General features: G+C 45.1%; 1 protein-coding gene across 2 annotated transcripts in view; it reads left to right on the top strand.

Annotated features, from left to right (window-relative positions):
* The window catches only part of spata20 (spermatogenesis associated 20), a 64,524-nt gene that overhangs the window by 16,404 nt on the left and 25,903 nt on the right, over positions 1-22,217 (top strand). For both annotated transcript variants that reach the window (XM_007888814.2, XM_007888815.2), the window contains exons 12-14: positions 1,994-2,162; positions 6,718-6,926; positions 10,401-10,600. In XM_007888814.2, the coding sequence (XP_007887005.2) occupies positions 1,994-2,162; positions 6,718-6,926; positions 10,401-10,600 (578 nt within the window). The remainder of the gene's footprint in view (positions 1-1,993; positions 2,163-6,717; positions 6,927-10,400; positions 10,601-22,217) is intronic.

Raw genomic sequence — 22,217 nt, 5'->3', positions numbered from 1 at the left:
CGTGTGTCAATTTGGCAAAACTCTACAGTGGGGCACATAATAGCCTTTGATCAACATTCCACTTGGCAGCCTGGCTGATGATTGGCAATCTTTGAAGCTTAGTGCTGTCTGAGAGAGCAAGTTTGCAGTGCACGTTAGTGGCCAAATTACTGTCATTTACATTTCTCTTTGCAGACTCGGATTGACATTGTGCAGATCTAGAACTTAACCTCTAATTATCTACTGAATATGCCTAGCAATGGGCAAGGTGCCAGTGTAGAACTTTTAACCTTATTTACTACAATTGAGGGTCTAAAGGTAAAGGGATTATTCTGGTTCCATAAAGGAGCCATCCTTCTCATCATGGAGTCTCTGTTACAGTGTGTATGTGTGATGTGAATGAGCCATCCTATCTGTCCTCTCTGAACCAGCTGATCTGAGCAGCAGATTAGGGTGTATTTTCAGCTCACTTTACACACTGTCCAAATTTGATAACATTGAGATTTTACAGCTTGCCTCATGAATCTTCCAGAGAAAGGCTAGTCATGTAACAGTAGGGACCGGCAACATTAAACTCAGCTCCCACGTCACAGTACCCGGCAAAGAAGAGAATTTCAAGGTCACTTACTTGAGGTGTTGGCCTGTTACTTCCTCGCTGACAAATTGTGCACCAAATTATTATGATTGATGGATCCAGCCCAGGAAAAAAGTCTCAAAAGTAACTTCCTCCACTCCTTACCATTTCACCCTCCATCCCAGACTGAGTATAGTTAACTCGAAACAAAGTAGGAATTGAACCTTTTATTACAGCTTTGCGGCAGAAAACAAGGCAAGGGTAACTTCTGAATGCCAGATCAGACCGGGGTTAGGAACGGGCAACAGCACTTTTTGTTAACTATTGAAAGCAGAAGAGGTTAAGTTTCTAAGGAAATCAATGCAGTGAACAGAAATCATGGCATTTCGCAGAACTCACACTTTCACAAGAACCCGTATAAAAAGGAACCGTGTTGGATCCTGGAGCATTTCACCTCACCATCAAACAAACGCCTCACTAACGATTGCTAAGGTGTTGCAAATTGAATTGCCAGCACAGCGTTGGGATTGCCAAACACTGATTGGGACCCCCCACTGCGCCCGTCATCAGAGTACTTAACACCGTTCACAGAAAGCCGTCAATCCCCAGCTCTCTCAGGCCTGAGCTGCGCGATGCTGTGAAACTCTATTTAGTGCACGGCTTCCTATTGAAGCTCACTGCTGAGAGAGATGATTGCTGGAGATTGGGGTGAATTCTATTGCACAAGCCCCCCCAGGGAGGGGAAGGAGTTGGACGTGCTCTGAAGGAGAGAAAAGTTGCATTTATATGCTCTGTCCAGCGCCTTGGGATGTCCTCCCGACGTGAAAGTCGCCGTACAAATGTAACCTTGTATTGTATTCACTTCCAGGGAGCTGTCACTTAACAGTAACAAGAGTAAAATCCTGTGAAGCACTTTGAGACGTTTCAATGATGAGATAATAATGGTCATGTCTCAATGACCTGATCGTTGATATGAAATGCAAGGATAATTATGATTGTATTGTGTACGAGAGAGATCATTTGTTTCCATGTTTTACCATCTTGAACACAGCCATAAATAAACGAGGTGAGGATGGTGTGTGTTCAGATAAATTATTTTCAACAAGTTGCAAACACAATGAAATCCAAAGGCAAACTCCAACACTAAAACATATCACAGTGAGAAGAGGAGGTCAATATTTCTTGAAGGACTTTATTGTTCTTGCTTTTTGTTTCTGTGATTTATCCTTTTGGACAGTTTTACTGGAGGTTTTGTCTGTTTAGTTGCAAGCGTTGGTCTTGTTTTGCCCACAAAATACCTAGTCAATCCGCGTTAAAGTGTATCCTGTGAAGCGCTTTGAGACGTTTCGACAAGGTGCTATGTCGAACGCAAGTGTTGTTATTAATAACCAGAAACTGTGTGTGATACCCATGCCCTTTATATCTGCTTTCCTGTTGCAGGTCTAATGATTTCTGGCTTTGCTCGCGCTGGTGCCGTGCTCCAGGATAAGAGCTATGTTCAGCGGGCGGAGCGGGCCGCTACCTTCCTGAGGACACACTTGTTCGATTCGTCGAGTAAAAGGCTCCTGCACAGCTGCTACCGCGGAGACGAGAGGATGGTGGAGCAGATGTGAGTCCCTCCACAGTCCCTCCGCCTCCCTCCCTTCCTCCCTCCCCTCCTTCAAGGCCCGACTCAAGACCCTCCCTTTCGACCGCACCCTCCTACCCCCACTCTCACTACCCTCCACCTCTCCTGATCCCAACCCCCAGCTTGGGTCCAAATCCCTGACTGTCCAGCGCCTTGTGACATCCTCCCGGGGACATGCTGTTGTTGCTCATGCTGTCAGCGCAGGTCAATTGACTGAGTACAGCTTTATTATAATAATCTAATCCTAATCCTTGCACTTGATACAGCGCCTTATCACATCTTCGAGATGTCGCAAAGCGCTTCACAGAATATACCCTAAAAGTGTAGTGACTGTACATTTTGTGGGTGAAACGTGGCAGCCAATTGCGCACAGCAGCGTCCCACAAACAGTCGTGGACTGAGTGACCAATTTATTTTATTTATGGCTGCGTTCGAGTGAAAATGCTCATAAAATTGTTTGAGTCGTTAACCTGATCGACTCGGTCAATCACTGACACACGGTGTGTTTTGCTGCAATGAGCAGACATCTCCACTGAGCTTTGTTGGACTGTACAGCATGGCCCCGCATTCTGTAGCCAGTAACTCCTGGTGAGCCGATGCAGAACTATAGCCCATTTAGCTGATCTATCTGTTGAGGGACCTGCATTGATCCCAGGCTGAACCAGTGCCTTGATTGAGGAGGAGAGAAAGTTGGAGAGGGATTGGGAACTGTTTTTAAGTTACAGAAGAGCTTAGATTTTTTGATGAATTGATCTTTTACTGGTATCTAGGGCTTATTTCCATTTTCTTGTGAAGTGTGCATATTCCTCTAATTATAATATAATAATAGTAATAAAAGTAATAATCCATCCATTTGATATAGCGCTTTTCATGTCTTCGAGACGTCTCCAAGCGCTTCACAGAATATACTGTAAAATAAATTGACTGTATATTTGTGGACGAAATGATAATTACCTAATTATCCTGGAATTAAATAGTATCAGCACTGTGAGAAAGTCGAGAGAACAGTCCTTTCCTGTGTTCGTTTGGTTTAATCTTTATTAAAACTACCAAACACAGGATACTAATATTTTATTCTATAATAATAATCCTTGCATTTGATACAGCGCCTTATCACATCTTTGAGATGTCTCGAAGGGCTTCACAAAATATACTGTAAAGTGAATTAACTGTATATTTTGTGGACGGAACATGACATATTAATGTTCCTATTGCTTATTAAGACGAGGGGAAGTTTTTATTATCTGCATTACGCACGATCCAAAATCCACTTGACGAGAGATTCTATTCCATCATCTCCTGCAATTTACAGCTCAGAAGGAGCGCATTCCGCTAATTGAGCCGAAACGCATCTGTTATACAATTTACATTTATATTAGCATCTCACGTGTCCGGAGGACGTCTCAAGACGCTTTACACAACTGGTTGGGTACCTGAGACTGAGTGGGGGGATGTGGGGTGAGAGCTGAAGAGCGGTGGGGAAGAGGACTGATAATGGTGAGAGTCTTTGAAAGTGGGGACGGAAGGAGTGAGTCAGAGAGATGGAGTTCTTCAGATGTTTATCCCATTTTAACACAGAAATGTTTCCAGATCACAGAAATCATCATAACTCAATAATAATAATAATGATTGCATTTGATTTCGCACCGTTCGGGTGAGGAGGACGTCTCAAAGAGCTTCACAGGATTTACTGTAAAGTATAGTAACTGTTTTCGCAAAAGCAGCAGCCAATTTGCGCACAGCGAGGTCCCGCAAGCAGCCATGAAGTGAATGGCTGATTTTATCTCGGGGATTGTTGGCCAGGACACCCAGAGAAACTCTTGTCTCTTGTCCTTGTCAGACTCCGCCACTCTGGGACGCTACTCCATGTGAAGGGCGCCGTACAAATACAAGTTGTTGTCCTCAGTTTCTACCTACGACCAAAGCTAACCATGAAACACAGCAAGCAGTTAATTAGTTGCGGACACTGTGAACGGTGTCATTACACAGCTTTTTTTCTCTGGACATTACTGTGTGTCCCTCTGAGTTCCTCGGCTGCCTATCTTGTCAATCATCTTGATTGAACTTATCTGGACACGCAGAGAGGTTTGCCAGGCCGTTCAGCAAGTCTCTTAATCCCTTCATCCCATGATGTTTCCCCTTCCTGACACTTCCTCGCCTGCATTGTTTCTTTAAGGAACCCTCTGTCCCAGAAGGCACGTCAGCTCAGATAGTTTTAAAGACGGACAAATAATGCCAGGCTTGGCACATATCCTGGGGTTTAGGGAGGATTTGAAGGGTGATTTGGATGTAATTATCTTTTCATTTTGAGAACACAACTTTGTTCTTTCTGCTAATTGTTATTTCCAAGCCTGAATTCTCAGATCAGGGCGGAAACCTCGGCCAGACTTCATTTGCAGCCCTTAAAGCGCTTCACAGATTATCCTGCAAAGTGAATTGACTGTGTGTTTTGTGGGCGAAACACGGCAGCCAATTGCGCACAGCAGCGTCCCGCAAACCGGTGTATAATAATAATAATAATAATAATAATAATCCTTGCATTTGATATAGCGCTTTTCACGTCAGGAGGACGTCCCAAAGCGCTTCACAGAACACACTGTAAAGTGAATTGACTGTATATTTGTGGGCGAACGCGGCAGCCAATTGCGCACAGCAATGTCCCACAAACAGTCGTGGGTTGAAAATGACCAATTTATTATTGTTTTTGGTTTTGGAGGGATTATTATTAGGCTCTGTGTGGAGTAAGGAAACTTGCCCAAGGTTTCGCCCTCTGCCTGGAATTGAACTCAGGTCTCTCGCATGCAAAGCGAGTGCTCAACCACTGAGCTACAGGACTCCATAGTGTATAGTGTTTCACCCACAAATGTACAGTCACTCCACTTTACAGTCTGTACTGTGAAGCCCTTTGAGACGTCTCAGCAATGTGATAAGGCGCTATATCAAATGCAGGGATTATTAAGGATTTTTATTAAATACTCAGCCCGATGAGTTGAACCAACCCGCAACATTCTCATTGTAAAGGTAACGCAGTAGATTTGCTACGGGAGCAGACGGCTCCAGCAGGCAGCTAGCCAACAAGCATTCAGAAACGTTGGCGCCAAGTTCATTCCAGTCATGTGCTTTATCAGAGATCACCTGGGTGAAGATTCCCGGGGAAATAACCGGTGACTCAATTGAACCCAATAAATAAAACCAATGACTTGACAGCAGGGATTTCTGAGATTTACTTGACGTGAAAATATCGGTCGGGATTTCAAATTATGAAGCACGAAACCTGCTGAATTCCAACGCTGAAACTTCCTTTCATGTAGGTTTTAGTCAGCAACCCTTCAATGAACCTGGAGATGAAATCCAGGGCGAGTTAATTTGTACTTGTCGGGGGGCATTCTCCCAAGTGTTCGCCAGTGGAAATGAGGTGAAACCAATTGTTTCCGATTCAAGGTTATTGCTATCACACAGCTCGTCAAAGATGCTGTTTATGTTGAACATTACCTGGCTTCGGTTTAGTACACGTTTCGCCCACAAAATACACAGTCAATTCAGTTCTACAGTACATCCTGTGAAGCGCTTTGAGACGTCTCGAAGACATGTTAAGGCGCTATAATCAATTGCAAGGATTATTATTATAACCTAACGCAGAAGTGAGCGTGCTGGCGACTGGGTCGGGCTGGCTGGTGCAGGCTGCTTCTGATGGGTCTGGACTGCTGTCTGTCCTGGAAAGAATCGACTTGACGATGTAAATCCAATTTCTGTGTATGGGATAAGAATAGCTGTTGATACACTAAATAGCCGAACGGCATGAATACACAAAGACTTACTTTAGGCGTGACAGAAATGTAGAAAAGGTCCACGTGCTTTATTGTACTCAACTCTGGCTCCCTAATAATAGGATTCATTAGTGTTTTGATCTTTGTGGTTAATTTTTCACACTGGGTTTAATTCAGTCAGGAAATTGCAGCCTGGCATTAAAGTAGTGTGATAGCCAGAGGAGATGTGCTGCTACACACTGTAACTTAGAACATTTCCGACACTGGACAATTAATTGCACATGTTATTTTTCAGAGAGATAGATGGATTGCATTTATACAACAACAACTTATATATATATATATATATATAACGTCACATGTAAAAAATTCAATATTGCAAGGTTTAATTAATCAGAAATGAACTTGATGATCTTCAGCGACGTCTGTAGAAGACAACAGAGATAAGCGGATAATTCATCTGAATTTGGGTTAATGGTTGGATATTTGTTATTGAGTTTGTATTTCACTGGTCCCGACAGAATGCTGCGTTCTGCTGTACGTTTGCTGCTGAGTCAGTGCAAAGTGAGTTCCTGATTTCATCCAATGGGTAAGATGGGGTGGAATGGAGGACTTGTCTGTAGGGAAGGGAATCTTGGGCTGTACCTGATCTGTTTAAAGCAACAGCGTGGGGAGGAAGATACAAGGGTATCCCTCTAAACACACCAGTCGTCAAGACCAGTAACATGGAACAGCCAGTAACATGTGTTTATTGTGTGTGTGTTTTACAGAAGTTCGCCCATCCCTGGCTTCCTGGATGACTACGCCTTTGTTATTCGGAGTCTGATTGACCTGTACGAGGCCTCCTTCGACCAGCAGTGGCTGGAGTGGGCCGTGCAGTTACAGGAGGCACAGGACCATTTGTTCTGGGATTGCGAGGGCTTTGCCTACTTTACCAACGACACCAGTGATCCCTCGGTGCTGATTCGCCTCAAAGAAGGTGGGTATTAAGAAATTCACATTAAATTAAGCCATCGATATTCCTTGAACACTTTAGTACTTTCTCAGGCTGTGCTGGGCACCTCTCGAGTCCCATTAATCCTCTGTTACAGTATCCATCCTGCTGGGCTACAGGTGGTGAGGTGGCTGGGGATGAATTTAAAGATGAAAAAGCCACAAGCTGTTTGTGCTTTCACAAGATGCGCTGTGAATTTCTAAAGCTGCAGTTTGTGCCGTGAGCTAATCCCCACCAGGACCTGGACTGCCACTGCCACACTCTCAGCTTTCTATAGGAATCTACAGAGACTGGGTTTTCTCCGACAAACTTCGGGATTAATTGGCATTGACAGCCATTAGCATTTCCCCTGCCTGTCCTCAGTGCTGGGTGATCACTGAATGGAGGAACATGGAACAGAGTAGATAAAATATTCACAACTAGTTTGAAAAGAACCTTGTCATTTAGCCTGAGCTGGTTGCATGAGCCAGAATGAATAATAATGTAATAATCCTTGCATTTGATACACCGTCTTATAACGTCTTCGAGACGTCTCGAAGCGCTTCACAGGATACACTGTAAAGTAAATTTGTTGACTGTGGGTTAGGTTTATGCTGCTGAAAACGTGAAAACCTGAAAAAAGTTTGTCCTGAAAGACTTAATAATTATTCCAGGCAACTGGAGCCTTCTGTTAGAGCAGGTTGAAGCCCAGAAGAAATTGAGTTTGGAAGCAAGGTGAAATATTGATTGCAAAGTGCACTCATTGATTCCTGCAGTTTGTGCTATTTATCCTAGAAGATGCCTGGGCGGTTTGCAAGCAGTTCTTTATAACATTGTGAAACACGGAGGCTTTCTCTTGGTTTATATTCCCCTCCACATCCACATTCTCCCCTAAATTCAAATCAATCGGCCATTCATCTCACTGCTGTTTATGGGATGTTGCTGTTGAACATTATCTGCTGTGTCTGTCTGTAAAACAGCTTTTACGTCCATTTCTGAGCTTGTAAAGTGCTTTGAGACGTTTATTTTCACGTAAAAAAAAAAGCTCTGTATGCATTGTTGCTGTGTATTTTGTGCACTGAACCCTACGCCGAGGTTCACATTTTTTGCTGGCTGTTATTTCCCATTCAGGTTACGATTACATCGGGGGTAATAATTCCCTCACTCAACAGCTGTTTGTGGGACGCTGCTGTGCGAAATTGGCTGCCGCCAACCCACTTTACAGCATACTCTGTGAAGCGCTTTGAGACTTCTCAACAACACGATAAGGCGTCACATCAAATGCAAGAATTATTGTTATAAGACAGTATATTTAATGCGCTTATGTTTCCATCATTTTATTTTTCATCCAACCTTGTTTGCCTTGTCATTGAGGTAAACCTTAAGGAATTCCCTGCTGTTACTTCATAGAAAAACGGGGAGTTTCTCTGAATTATCCCGCCTTGTAAAGCGCTCGAAGACGCTAACCTGTGTGTAGGGCACCGTATAAATGCAAGTTGTTGTTGTCGAATTATCCCACTTGTATCTCTTCCTCGTCCAAATTCACCCTTAAAAATCAAATTCATTGGCTGTTCACCTCCAGCTCTTTGAGATGTTACTGGTACAAATTACCTGCCAGCCTAACATCTCACTTCTTTTCTAATGATTCTCATTTTGCGAAGTGCTTTGAGACATTCATCCTCCGTGAAAGGCGCTTTATATGAAGTGTAGGCGGTTATTCATGTGCCAGGAAGCCTGCAGTGTCTGGCTCACATTACCAGCCTTTATACAGGATTCTGGAGAGGAAACAATTGCTTGGGTTTGGAAGTTGAGGAAACTATTAGCACAAAACATTCACAAAACACACTTTACACTGTATCTTCGCAGCCCACTTTACAGCGTATCTTGTGGAGCGCGTGGTGATGTCCTTCTGACATGAAAGGCACTCTTATCAAATGTAAGGATTATTATTACAACAGAGGGCAATTCTGGTCTGTAGAAATTACCTTCTGATCAACACCAGCCAGCAACAGAAATATAAAGCATTAATCTACAGTGCTGGTCAAGTACATTCATTCTGAGGCTCATTACCTACTTGCCCTGAGACATCGCCACTAGATAAGATTAATAACAACCGGTTTTTGTTCCTTGTTGCCCGTGACATTAAAGAGAAATCAGTCAATTGCACGAGAGAATTGCTCCTCACATCCGTCATGGCCTGCATTGGTGACACAGTTCCTTTTGACTCTGCTGTTTGTCATTCTCCAGCCCCTGAATTACATGCATTGTGAGCGCACACAAGAGCAATCCATTCTCCCTTTTGGCTGTCAAAGAGGCAGCAAAAAGGATGCCAGGCTTCAGGAGAATGTACTGTGTTTGAACTTCTCTCTCATTCAGCTGTTCTTCGCAGCTCATCAAACATTCCTGATGGAATTTTGACGGAACAATTAAAGACTCGCAGGAAATGGGGCTTTCCTGCTTCAATAATAACAAGAATCCTTGCGTTTTTTTGATACAGCGCCTCATCGCGTCTTCGAGACGTCTCAAAGCGCTTCACAGGATATACCGTAAAGTGGAGTGACTGTGTATTTTGTGGGCGAAACACGGCAGCCAATTGCGCACAGCAGTGTCCCCACAAACAGTCGTGGATACAATGAATACACAATGAATGCTGACGAGGGGCGAGTTGCCGGAGTTTCCTTGTCCACTTCCCCCCTCCCTAACCCTGGCAAGGCCAGGGACAATTTAGTGTCTCCCCGCAGCTCCCCTGAGATCAGCAAACAACACAGGTCGGGATTCGCACCCACGCGTTCCTGGTCAGTAAAGCTGCGGCTCTCTCGCCTACACCGTAGACGCTGCCCCCACCACCCTGTGTCATCTGTTTTCATGGCTGCTTTGTTGCCCTCTCGGCTTTGTCCCTCTTTCATGGATATCTCCTTTGACTGTCGCTGTGAGAGCCTCTGACCTGTGGGCTGTGATATTGAAGTTCAGCCTCGTAGCTTTCACGTTGTTCAATTGTTCTGTTTGCCAGGACTTCACAAATGTTTTGACTGAAAGGAGTTTTGCTCAGACACCACACGTGGCTGCATCAGAAGCCGCTCTGGCCTCTGCACCATTCACACTCGGAGGCCCGGTGTGAAGACTGAAGACTTGCAGCGCCATCGCTTCTGGCTCAGTGTGAAGAACCCACAGCTGGACTCCCATTTCATTGAATACTCATAAATATGTCAGGCCCACCTCCCGCATTTTTGAGAAATCTCTGCAATCGACTAACGAGTGGGTTCCTGCTGACTGCTCGGTGAACAGAGGCGTGTGGAGTAAGGGAACTTCCTTGATGTTTTGTCCAGCCCGGGAATCGAACCCAGGTCCTCCGGCTTTGTGAGGGAGTGCTCTGACCACTGAGCTACAGGACTCCATATGGATTTAAATATGGACAGCTCAGTGATGGCGGGAGAATGACAGAATGACACGTTCTGATTCCCTCTTATGTTTTTACGACAGATCAGGACGGCTCTGAGCCCAGCGCCAACTCGGTGTCTGCCTCCAACCTGCTGCGGCTCTCGACCATCGCCGGCCGGCCTGAGTGGGCAGATAAATCCAGGCAACTGCTGGCCGCCTTCGCCAAACGCCTCAAGACCATTCCCATTGCCCTGCCCGAAATGGTAACCGCACTGATGGCCCAACATCACACGCTCAAAGAGGTAGGTACCGAGAGCACGGCCTAACACTGCACGTACAACTGTATCCACAGTCCCTTCGCCTCGCTCCTTTGCTCGCCTCCTCCCAGGCACATCTCAAGACCCTCCTCTTCGACCGCGCCTTTGGCCACCCTCCTACCCTCCTTGCCCCCCTGGGTCTAGATCCTCTCTGTAATCGTGGCATTTCCCAGTGTCCAGAAACCAGCAAATCCTCACATAGCCTTTCATTTTGAATCTGTTTTTCTCCAAAGTTTCTCTGAAGAAACTGACATCGAACTTAACACTGAAATTTCATCACTACGCCCTGACATTGCTGTGTTAGGAATGGAGGGAGTCAGTTGAGGGCTTCTGCCAGCGTTCAGAACCCTCCTGATTGCTACCCAGTGACTCCTGTAGGGCAGTGTTTGCGTCCGGGGCATTGGGAGCAAACAGAATCAAGCTGTGCTGTGCTTTGTATCCCAACTGGTTGAATAACCTGACCGCGTAGAACACACCTAACGTGTGAAGGATGAGCATTTGGGTGAAGAGCAGATCAGTCAGCGTCTTATCAAATAGCCCCCCCAACACGAGGGGGAGAGGGAGAGAGAAACCTGGAAAAGGGAAAGACTTCTTTTAAGAAACTGCGGTTTTAACCGTCAGAAGTCACATTCTAAAATGTTGTTGTGGTCGAGCTTATTCCAGGTGGATGAGGTAACAGAATCCCAGGGACATTGACGATTAATACTGTAGAGATTTCAGTTCCGCGAGCTTCTCTACACAGATCATTTTAAGCTGTGCTGAGGCCACTTGGGCTTGAGGCTGTGCCAATTAAATTCCAAACAGTCATCAACGAGAAATGCCAGGGGTTGTTAATTGATGCCACTCAGCCTGGGCGTGGGCTTATACGATACATACTCCACTTTGCTCTCGGCTTTTGCGGTTCAGAAATCTCGTGCTGGTGTCGGAACGATCCGTGAACTGCGCATTTCGTAGCCGTGTGTAAGGGTTGAAAAGTGCATTTTTTTTTTGCTGGAGACTCTTCACTTTCCCTGTCGTTTTCTGAGACATTAAAACAGCCTGTTCAGGTGTCAGACTGAACAGCGTTCCAGGAAGGTTAGTGGTATAATGCGAGCAAACCTGTTTAGGTATTTTGTGTGTAGGTGTCTCTCTGCCACCCTTACAGAATGACGTCTCCATTGTCTGAATAGCTGGCTCTGCCTCTGGCACGCAGCCTGGCCCTCTCCGCACCGCCTCCCACAGGACGCGTCTCCTTTGTTAAGTCTGTCATCTCGTGATTCAGAGATAAGCAAATAATACTAATAATAATCCTTACATTTGATGCAGCACTTTATCACCTCTGCGAGACGCCTCAAAGCGCTTCGCAGGACACACTGTAATGTGTAGTGACTGTATATTTTGTGGGTGAAATGCGGCAGTCAGTTGCGCACAGCGCTGTCCCACAAACAGTGGTGGACTGAGTGACCAAATTATCATTTTTTTGAAGGGATCATTGCCCCCAGAAAAGCGATCCACCAATCGACTGGTAAACCGAGGAATAAGGAAACTTGCCTAAGGTTTTAGGCAAAAGGATGGTTGTGATCTGGCACTGAGTCAGTCAGAAGCCCCTGATATATTGGAGGCAATAAAGCGACGAGGGATATACTGAGAGGAGGAGGAGGAGGATGTGTGCTTGGCATTATGCAGTACAACAAAAGGAAAGTGTCTGAGAAGCAGTAGCTAGCTGGAGGATTATATGGAGCAGCCTGACATTTCCTGATAAGAGCAGCGTGCTGAAAATCCACTCTCCCAATAATGTCATTCTCCTTTTCGTCGCTTTATTTTCGCGAGGAGCTGACGATGAATCCCCTTCAAGGAACGGGAATCCTCGATAAGTAATCCCTCGTATCGATGTGAAATCATTATTTTATAAATTGCAACGGGGTCTCCACAACTCCAGAACTTCCCCGATTTAGTGAATGTATCCAAATCCCTCCTCCTCAGGAGCAGAGGTAATAATAATAATATTAATATTAATCCTTGAATTTGATACAGCGCCTCACCGCGTCGTTGACACGTCTCAAAGCGCTTCACAGAATATACTGTAAAGTGAATAGCTGGGGCAGAAAATTACTGGGGAAGATCTGGATACAACCCCTCGTATCCAGCGTTGTTCTCTTTGTCGTTTTGCATTGTTGGAGGTGCCGATCTTCAGATGACAAGTTAAGTTGTTAAGGGTCCCGTCTGCCTGTTCACATGGCCAACAGTCCCCCAGATAAAACTGGTCATTCACTTCATGGCCGTTTGTGGGTTATTGCTGTTGTATTCGCTTACAAAGTACCCGGTCACTACTTTCCTGTGAATCTTGCGAAGCACTTGGAGACCTCCAGCTCAATATGAATGAGCCATAAGCTTCCCATTCGGTACAAGATTCACTGCAAAGTAATCATGACTATAATATCATTATCCGAATGATGACTCGAAGCAGAAAATGAGAAGCTTGGGCACAAGCCTCCACGAGGGTTAGGTTTGCCTTTTGCCATCACCTCAGTGGAGTCCTGTAGCTCAGGGGTTAGAGCACTCGCCTCGCAAGCGAGAGATCGGAGTTTGATTCCCGGCAGGGCGAAACCTTAGGCAAGTTTCCTTATTCCACCCGCCTGATAATGGTCCCTCAAGAAAAAAATATAATAGTTTGGTCACTTAATCCACGGCTGTTTGTGGGACACTGCTGTGCGCAATTGCCTGCCGTGTTTCGCCCACAAATATACAGTCAGTTCACTTTACAGGCTATTCTGTGAAGCGCTTTGAGACGTCTCGGAGATGTGATAAGACGCTGTATCAAATGCAAGGATTATTATATATATATTTCCATTATTACCTCTTTATGCGCGATTCCTTTCCAGGTCACAGTGCAGGAAGGACATCTTCAAAGAGATTCATCCTTCATTGCATTTCATGTATCATTTGATGCTCTGTCCAGGGTCCTCTCTCTGTCCCAGTGTACAGGCCCATAAGGGAAAAGGCTGACCGGCCATAATCGTGATATACTGAGCCAATTTTCCACATAGTGACACAAGGACATACTCACTTGGAGCTAATGGATTCCATCTGATATGAGTGAATACTTTTATTGATTTCTTCAGTGGGGTATGTCGTACAGCTGTTGTACATTTCCGCACTGCTTTATAGCTCGGCTCGTAAACCTCAGGAATAAGCAGATGAGTTAGCAAATTGGTCTGAAAACTACAGGAGCTGACTGATTTCACAGAACAATTTGAATTTGTTTTCATTGAGGTTGAGCTGTATTTTATGAAGGTTTTATAGGATCGGACATGAAGCTTTCATAAATGGATGAATGAATCATAACCCTCTTTCTTGCATATTGAATTTGCATTACACTTTAAACCCTGGATGTACTGCTGTGTTATGCAGAGGTTTGGGTTGAGTGCAGAAGTGAATTGTCTCTCATTTGTGAAATGTTATTCAATTTTAAGTAATTATTGACAACAATAACATCGCAGTTAAATCGGAGTGAAATGAAAACCCATTTAATCTAGTCAGGAGAAGCATAAAATGTTTTCTCATTATTATATATTAAATGTAATAATGTGAAGGTGATTGTGGAACTCATTAATGCGTTGGTTCATTTAACATGTGGGTGAAAAGCATTTTTCCAGGGCATTACTCAAAAAGAGAAAATGAGCAGGGAGCTTCTCTCCTGGTGCCCTGGCCAACAATCCCTGAGATAAAATAGGTCATTCACTTCATTACTGTTTGTGGGACGTTGTTGTGTACAAATTGGTTGACGTGTTTGCCTACAAAATACACAGTGACGAAACATTAAATCCTGTGAAGAGCTTTGAGGAGTTTTGACGAGTTGCTTTATCAAATTCAAGGATTATTATTGTTAATAAGGGACAAGTTATATCAAAGGGTCCACAGTAATTCCGTAGCTCGGTGGTTAGCGAGCTCGCCTCGCAAGCGAGAGGACCTGGGTTCGATTCCCGGGCGAGGCGAAACCTTAGGCAAGTTTCCTTATTCCACATGCTTCTGTTTATGTAGCAGGAATTAGGGACTCGGTTGTTAGTCGATTGATGGATCGCTTTCCGGAGGTAATAATCCCTCCATAAAAAGAGAGAGAAAAAGATGCGGTCACTCAATCCGTGACTGTTTGTGGGACGCTGCCGTGCGCAATTGGCTGCCGCGTTTTGCCCACAAAATACACAGTCAATCTACCTTGCAATGTATTCTGTGAAGCGCTGTGAGACGCCTCAACGATGTGATAAGGCGCTGTATCAAATACAAAGATGATTATTAATTCACATTCAGGCTAATGTGAATCCTGAATTACGAAAACAACTGAACAGAAATATTCATACGTTACATATTCCCCTCTAAGCAGCTCCAGTGAAAATAGAAGATTGGAAATAATTGATGCGATATTTCTTCTGTAGACAGCATATGTTGATGTTTTCTCACACACACTGCATTATTTTTCTGGCATCTCTCAGTTGCAGTGTATTCACTCGCTCACTAACCCGACTTTATTGCTTAGTACAAGCCAGGGTTTTATAACTTACATCAAAATGGGGAAAAGAAAGGCTGAATATTTGAGAAAACAGACTACACACATTTGGAATAATTTGCTGTTTCAGCTAGAAACTTTGCAATGATGCATTATGCATGTGGTTGAGAAGGGGAGAGAATTACTCAATTACAAAATATACAGGTGTAACTCAATACAATTTAACTTATGTAATAAATAAATATTCCTTGCATTTAATCTAGTGCCTTATCGCATCGTTGAGACGTCTCAAAGCGCTTCACAGAATATACTGTAAAGTAAATTGACTGTATATTTTGAGGGTGAAATGCAGCAGCCAATCCCGCACAGCAACGTCCCACAAAACAGTCATGGACCAAATTTTTTTTCCCAGTCAAAGCACTCGAAAGCTATAAGTGAAAGGCCTAGAATAGAAACTATTTAAACTGGAGGTTCCTAGCTAGCCTGTATGGTGTAGAGGGTGAAGTACATCCTGTGAGTGAGCTACTAGTCTAGGTAATTGCCTCATTCATCAGACGTTTCGGAGGCTATTGATTAAAGGAACTGCCATCTTCTACGGTACAAAGCCTGTGTTGCATTTCCACATCAGGGAAGTGACTGCAGAGATCACATCTTCACTTGCAGCGTTTCCTGAATACCTGAATTCTCACAGTTCCTGATAGCTCGAGGATAAAATTGTAGAAATATAAGTCGCATGAGGAGCTATTTCAGCTAAATATTTTCTGTCAGTGCCTCTCCTCCAGGAAGCCGTCCATCCTTAATTCAATTCCCCGCTCTATTCCCATTACCTATCAAACCATTGTTCGGATGACATTCAGTCAAGGTCCTGACTCTTTTCAGGGAGACGTTAGAAATCCCATGGCACTATTTGAAAAGAGAAACGAGTTTCTCTCAATGTCTGGTCAACAATCCCCCAGATATAATGAATCCTTCTCTGTATGATTGTTCGTAAGACATTGCTGTGGGCAAACTCTCGCTGGATATTCACCTACACAGTCATTACGATTTTACAGTAAATCCTGTTAAGCAGTCTCAGACATCCTCTCAAATGTCAAACGGAAGGATTTTTACAGTTGCCTAATCATTGATTCATACAAATCCACAGCACAAAAAGGTCATTTCAGCTCTCAATCCACTTTACACTATATTGTGTGAAGCGCGCTGAGACGTCTCGAAGACCTGAAAAGGTGCTATATCAAATGCAAGGATTAATATTATTATCATCATAAAGTTTGGTGTTCTGAGAGAAATAAAGGGATCAATTAATAATAGCCCCACATGTAAATACAGTATTTGGTTAAAACACACGATTTCCACATGGAAGAAAGGACAATGAAGTTGTTCTGTTTCACTTTATTGATTCACTGCATGTCTCCAGGCAATTCAAGAAGATTTACAGTTGCACTTGTCAGCTTGGAGGAAAATCCCATTGAATTTCTAATGGCTCAGGAGCTAATAACGTGCTTTATGGAAATTGGTAAAAGCTTCTGCCAGAAAAGCTTACTTGCAGTTTACTTGTCCCACAGCATGCTCATGACCCAGGCTATTAAACACGACGGGTAGTTCCTTTAATCGATAAAGTGGCTGATGAATGAGGTAGAACAGACCAGACAAGCACAGGGTGTCCCTCACTCTGTGGGCTGTGCATTCTAATAGCAACTTTGCTCACAAAACATACAGTCACTCCGCTTTTACAGTGCATCCTGTGAAGCGCTTGGAGACGTCTCGAAGACATGATAAGGCGCTATATTATTATTCTCCATGGAAATTCCAGAGATTGGTGCGTTGGTGCATTGCCCTCACTACACCCTGCTGTGTGACATGGTACATTGTGACTTTACAGTTGCCCACATACTGAATGCTTGACCAGTCTGTTGGGGAAGTGTGTGAGTGCGTCTGGGGGTGGGGGGGGCGATCAGGTGGCGGGGAAACCAGAGCAAAGAAAAGCAAAGGTAAAGCAGAAGGAGAAAAACGCCACCAACCTCATAAAAACTCGTCAGCAATCCCTGTAGATGTTTTAGATGTTTTAATGTGATAGTCAGTGGCGTATGAAATACTTCCATTAATCGTTAAAAAAAAAAGGGAGTTCTTTCACCATTGTTTAAAAAAAAATCCCTGCGTCTGTTTCCAAGTCGAATCTTTCGACGCGTGAAAATCTCCCGACGTGCCGAGCGCCTCTGGGTGGGTTACTCTGCTCGGATCCCCATTGTGATTTTATTATGTTCAACATTTGCGTTCCCGCTTCGCTGCTAATAGCAACTCTTTGCACGGCGGATTTCTAAATGATAGACTGCTGCCTCGGACTGAAGGCTGCAATTCGAGTGCGCCTGAACTTGTAGATTAAGGTTTATCGTGCGGAGTCTGGTTCGGTTGCTTTGATTACGGTGTGTGAAAGCTCGCCACATGGAGAGGTAATGCCACTAGCTGTGCTTTCCTGCCTTTACCAGTAAGAGGTGCTCCTGTTCTGTCAGCTTATCAGTAACGTTAAGCTCTTTCCCCCCCCCGTCAGCATCCAGAGCCGAGCTGGTGCATTTAATGGTAATATTATACAGTAAAGACAGCACATTAAAACATCAACAAATGATTGCTCTTGACTCTGAACTCTTGTCTGTCTGGATCTGTGCTTCCTGTTCCCTTGCCGTTCGGTACAGCATGTGGCTTTGAATTATTAATAAGAAAACATTATGCAAGCGACGTATTTCCATCAGAAAGCTCTTTCTCAGACTCGCACTGATCTCCCTCCAGCTGCCCTTGTATTGAATTCGTATTGCGGTTTGTGGGACGGTTACTGAGTTTGCCGCAAACTCAAACATTTATGTTTGTGATTAGCACTAATACAACCAACAGGTTTTCACTTTCGATCAGCAACAGGTTAGTCAGTGTTCAAAGCGGTTTCTTTCCCAATCTGTGACTTCAAAAGGGGGTTTGGTTTGCTTTTCTCTTGCATGAATGCTGGCTGTCCTCCTTGGGAGGGAGGTGAGCAGGGTCTCCGAACTGGCTCCGAGGTGACATTTTTGCCAACGGAATGTCGGAATCCAGTCCATCCTCTGTGCCGGTCTCTAGTCCGGTTCCTGAGCCCGGCGGGTCTGCAGGACTCCAGGGCACTGCTGATGGCAGCACAGAACAGCCAATCGACTAACAACCGAGTTCCTTACTTCCTGCTAGGTAAACAGAGGCGTGTGTTGTAAGGAAACTTGCCCAATGTTTCGCCCTGCCTGGGAATCGAACCCAGGTCCTCTCGCTTGCAGGGCGTGTGTTCTAACCACTGAGCTGCAGGACTGACTCCAGGAGATGCCGTTTAGACACTGTTGACTTACAGACCACTGGATGTAGTATTTGTTTTCTGCTGATGGGACGCTGGCTCACACAGGCGCAATCCGTGGAAGTGAGAATGATGAAGCTTCGTTTTGCTCTGAGGTTGAGCAATGAAATTGGTGTTAAACTTGGCAAGTTCCTTTGCAGCTGTTGACCTCACACCCTCAGCCCACGGTTTGAATACAGGCCAGTTCTCCATACAAAGTGGCTTTAATTATATTCATTATAAATAAAAAATCTCTCACCTCCCACCCAGTGCCTATAATGAGTTACAACTGGTGCGAAGGAGTGGAGTGTGGCTAGATCCTGGAATGTATCTGACCATTTATGACTCGACACCATGAAATGGAGTGTGCAAGTCAAACCTTTTTCTATCTTTATCTATCAGGACCTGGGTTCGATTTCCGGGCAGGGCAAAATGTTGGACAATTTTCCTTACTCCACAAGCCTCTGTTTACCGAGCAGTAAGTCACTCAATCCACGACTGTGTGTGGGGCACTGCTGTGCACAATTGGCTGCCGCGTTTTCCCCCAAAAATTTACTTCACTTTACAGTATATTCTGTGAAACGCTTTGAGACGTCTTGAATACGTGATAATGCGCTGTATCAAATGCAAGGATTATATTATTGTACAGGTATTAGGAGCCAGCTCACTGCCTCCGCTACGCTATCTAGGTTCATTATGAGTTCCTCAGGGAGTCTCAAGCATCATGGTATATAGGAGGGAGCCATAAATATAAACAGCGCAGCACTGATGACAACCGACCTGTGTTAGTGTCCGTGCCAGCTTTCTAACAGCCTGAACCAGGCATCAGCCGCACACACCGTGCCACCTGATTTATTGCACCAAGGTGGGACAACGCGCGGCTGACACCTGTAAAGGCGATTGTCGGGTCATAAAGTGAGTCTGCACTCTGTCGAAAATGTTCAGCGTTTGAGTGCATTAATAAATGCTTCTGATGTGACCTCATTATTCTCTCTCTGTCTCTCTCTGTCTCTGTTTCGCTCTCTCTGTCTCTCTGTCTCTGTTTTGCTCTCTCTGTCTCGCTCTCTGTCTGTCGCTCTCTCTCTGTCGCTCGCTCGCTCTCTCTCTGTCGCTCGCTCGCTCTCTCTCTGTCGCTCTCTCTGTCTCGCTCTCTCTCTCCCCCCCTCTCCCTTTCATCAAAAGCACTTTGTCAAAACACAGTTTGTGTTTCCTTGGCTCAGACTCTCATTGTGAATGAGCGTCACCCGGGCACATCTGCGAGGCGGGCCGATCAGTCTGACAGTCTCCATGGCAACTCAGTATCCGCTCCAAAATCTTTGCCATCCAAGCGTGGAACAGGGAGGGGGGGGGGGGGGGCGCGAAGAGGAGATGCCATGAAGTGTCTGATTGCTGATGTCAACAAAGCCTGCGAGGAATGCCGTGATTCCCAGAGAGCCAGGCCAGGCCCTGTGATAGCAGCACTAGCACAGAGAGAGAGAGAGAGCTTGTCCAGCGTCACGTGCTGACTGGCTCCGGCCTCCTACGTGTCCCACTCCACCATCGGAGGCCGCACTTTCAGCCACTGCGCCCCGAAATTCTGGAACACTCTTCCTCCATCCCTCCGCCTCGCCCCTTCCTTCCCCATCTTCAGATCGCGCCTGAAGACCGTCCTGTTCGACCGACCGTGCCTACGGTCACCTCCCAACCCCCCCTCACTCCCCCCCCCCCCGGCTCGGTGTCGCGCTCCGCCACTGTCGAGCGCTCTGGGTATAAATGCGAGTTGTTGTGGTTGGTATCAGTAAGGTTTAACCGTTCGGCATCGCGACTTTTATCTGCCAATAAGACAGGATTTCAATTTGCCAAGCCTCAGCTGTCTTCATCAATGACCCAATTAACATGTCCGCTGGCCAGCGTTGCTCAGCCTGCACACACCTGTGGTCCCGTGCAATCGTTAATAACAAGATTTGACAAGTGCCGACTGTTCTCGCCCGCCCCCGCAGCCAACGCCAAACTCAACCGACCTGCCCGTGTCCTGCTGCTCAGTCGCCTCTGCTCACAAGCTCACCGGGCTCGCACGCTTTAACACCATTCTCCCTGGCAGGCTGGCAGCTCAGGTGCAGAAATTCTTGACTGTCCAGCACCTTGGGACGTCCTCCAGATGTGAGAGGCACTGTGTAAAAATGCAATTTGTTGTTGCTGTTGATCCAACACCCTGGCATCTTTTCGCCCACAAAATATACAGTCAATTCACGTCACAGTGTATCCCGTGAAGCTCTTTGAGATGCCTCAAAGCCATGAAAAGGCGCTGTATCAAATGCAAGGATTGTTATTATTATCTTTAGGGAAATTCACTGAGTTTCACCGAATCTCTTCCCCGCCCCCTCACCGCTTTGAAACCTGATTAGCAGCAACCTGTTTCGAATGCTTCTGTTGTAATGAATGTCTTGTAGCTGAAGTATCCCTCGTGTCTTCAAATTGTAGCTCACCTGCACAACGAGTTGTACGGAAAATAATAACCTCAAGTGACTAATCCTAGATGTTAAATCGCAGCTGTAGTACATGATTGTGGAATGACATACAATTAGCTCCCGCGACTCGATTCACCCAAACCCGTTTCATTAAGAATCCCATTTCCTTGGTTTAACGTTTCCAATGTATCAGGTAATCTGATTTGAAGTCTGTCTGAATACTGACGTGATCTCAGGCTGAGCCCTAAGATTTATTTAATGGACGTCAGTGTGACTCAGGCAGCAGTGAGCAGACTGCTTCTGGCATCTTGGGTTCAGTTCCTGATAGTTCTTTAGCGAAATAAAAAATGTTTCTTTTGAAAAAAAAATGCACTGCAAGACAATTCGAACAAACGCATAAAATAAAGTGCCTGTGGGGGCCAAATTAAGCTAATTTGCTTTGTCAGAGATAACGGAAAGCCCTGGTCCAGTCTGCCACTCTGGCGCGGTGGTGGGGAATCGCTGAATGGTCAGGAGTTGCCATTCTTCAGACAAGCTGTTAAACCGAGCTTGAAGCTATCTGCCTTTAGAGGTGGATGGTGAAGATCTCATGCCGCTATTTAAAAAGAGAAGGGAGTTCCTGCATGTGGCCTGGCCAACAAATTAGTCGTTCACTTAATGGCGGTTTGTCTCAAAGTGCTTCACAGGATTTAACGCAAAGTGTAGAGACTGTGTATTTTGAGGTGAACACAATAGTCAATTTGCATATAGCAACAGCACAGCTTTACTGTGTACATTCCTCATGTGGTACCTGACCAGAAAGTGCTGGATGCTGGGACTTCAAATGGGGAAAAGGTTCCATTTTCTAGCCTTCGGTTCCTCGATTAGAAGAGAACAGAATTTCACTGTTAAGTGATTGAGAAGCTGTGAATATTCAGTGAGGCTATCAAAATTTAAAATTGCATTAACTCAGCCTGCAGAACCACTCATTCACTGTAAATGTGCCTCCTAGGATTTGTAAAGATCTTTTCATTTTCCTTATTTCCTCCTTCCCCCACTCCACACTTGCCAAGGACTTTGAATCTCCACTAGTCCCAGGTTCACCTGGCTCCAGACACTCTGATATGTCATCCAAGTCTTCTTTCCTCACATGTGGGAATGCTGACAGACTGATAGACCAAGAGCAAAGCTTGTCCTTGCACTCTCACGCTTCAGAAGAAGGCAAAGGCTGAGGATCAAAAGCAGGAATCCTGACTGTTTCAACAACAACAATAACAACTCGCATTTATACAGATCCGTTCACAAGGGGTAGCATCCCAGAGCACTGGCCTGTGACAGAGTCTGAACCCCACC

Source organism: Callorhinchus milii, unplaced genomic scaffold, assembly GCF_018977255.1.
Source record: "Callorhinchus milii isolate IMCB2004 unplaced genomic scaffold, IMCB_Cmil_1.0 Scaffold20, whole genome shotgun sequence".
In the NCBI taxonomy this organism is placed as follows: Eukaryota; Metazoa; Chordata; class Chondrichthyes; order Chimaeriformes; family Callorhinchidae; genus Callorhinchus; species Callorhinchus milii.
The sequence above is the reverse complement of the archived record's forward strand: the minus strand, read 5'-3'. Positions and strand labels throughout refer to the sequence as shown.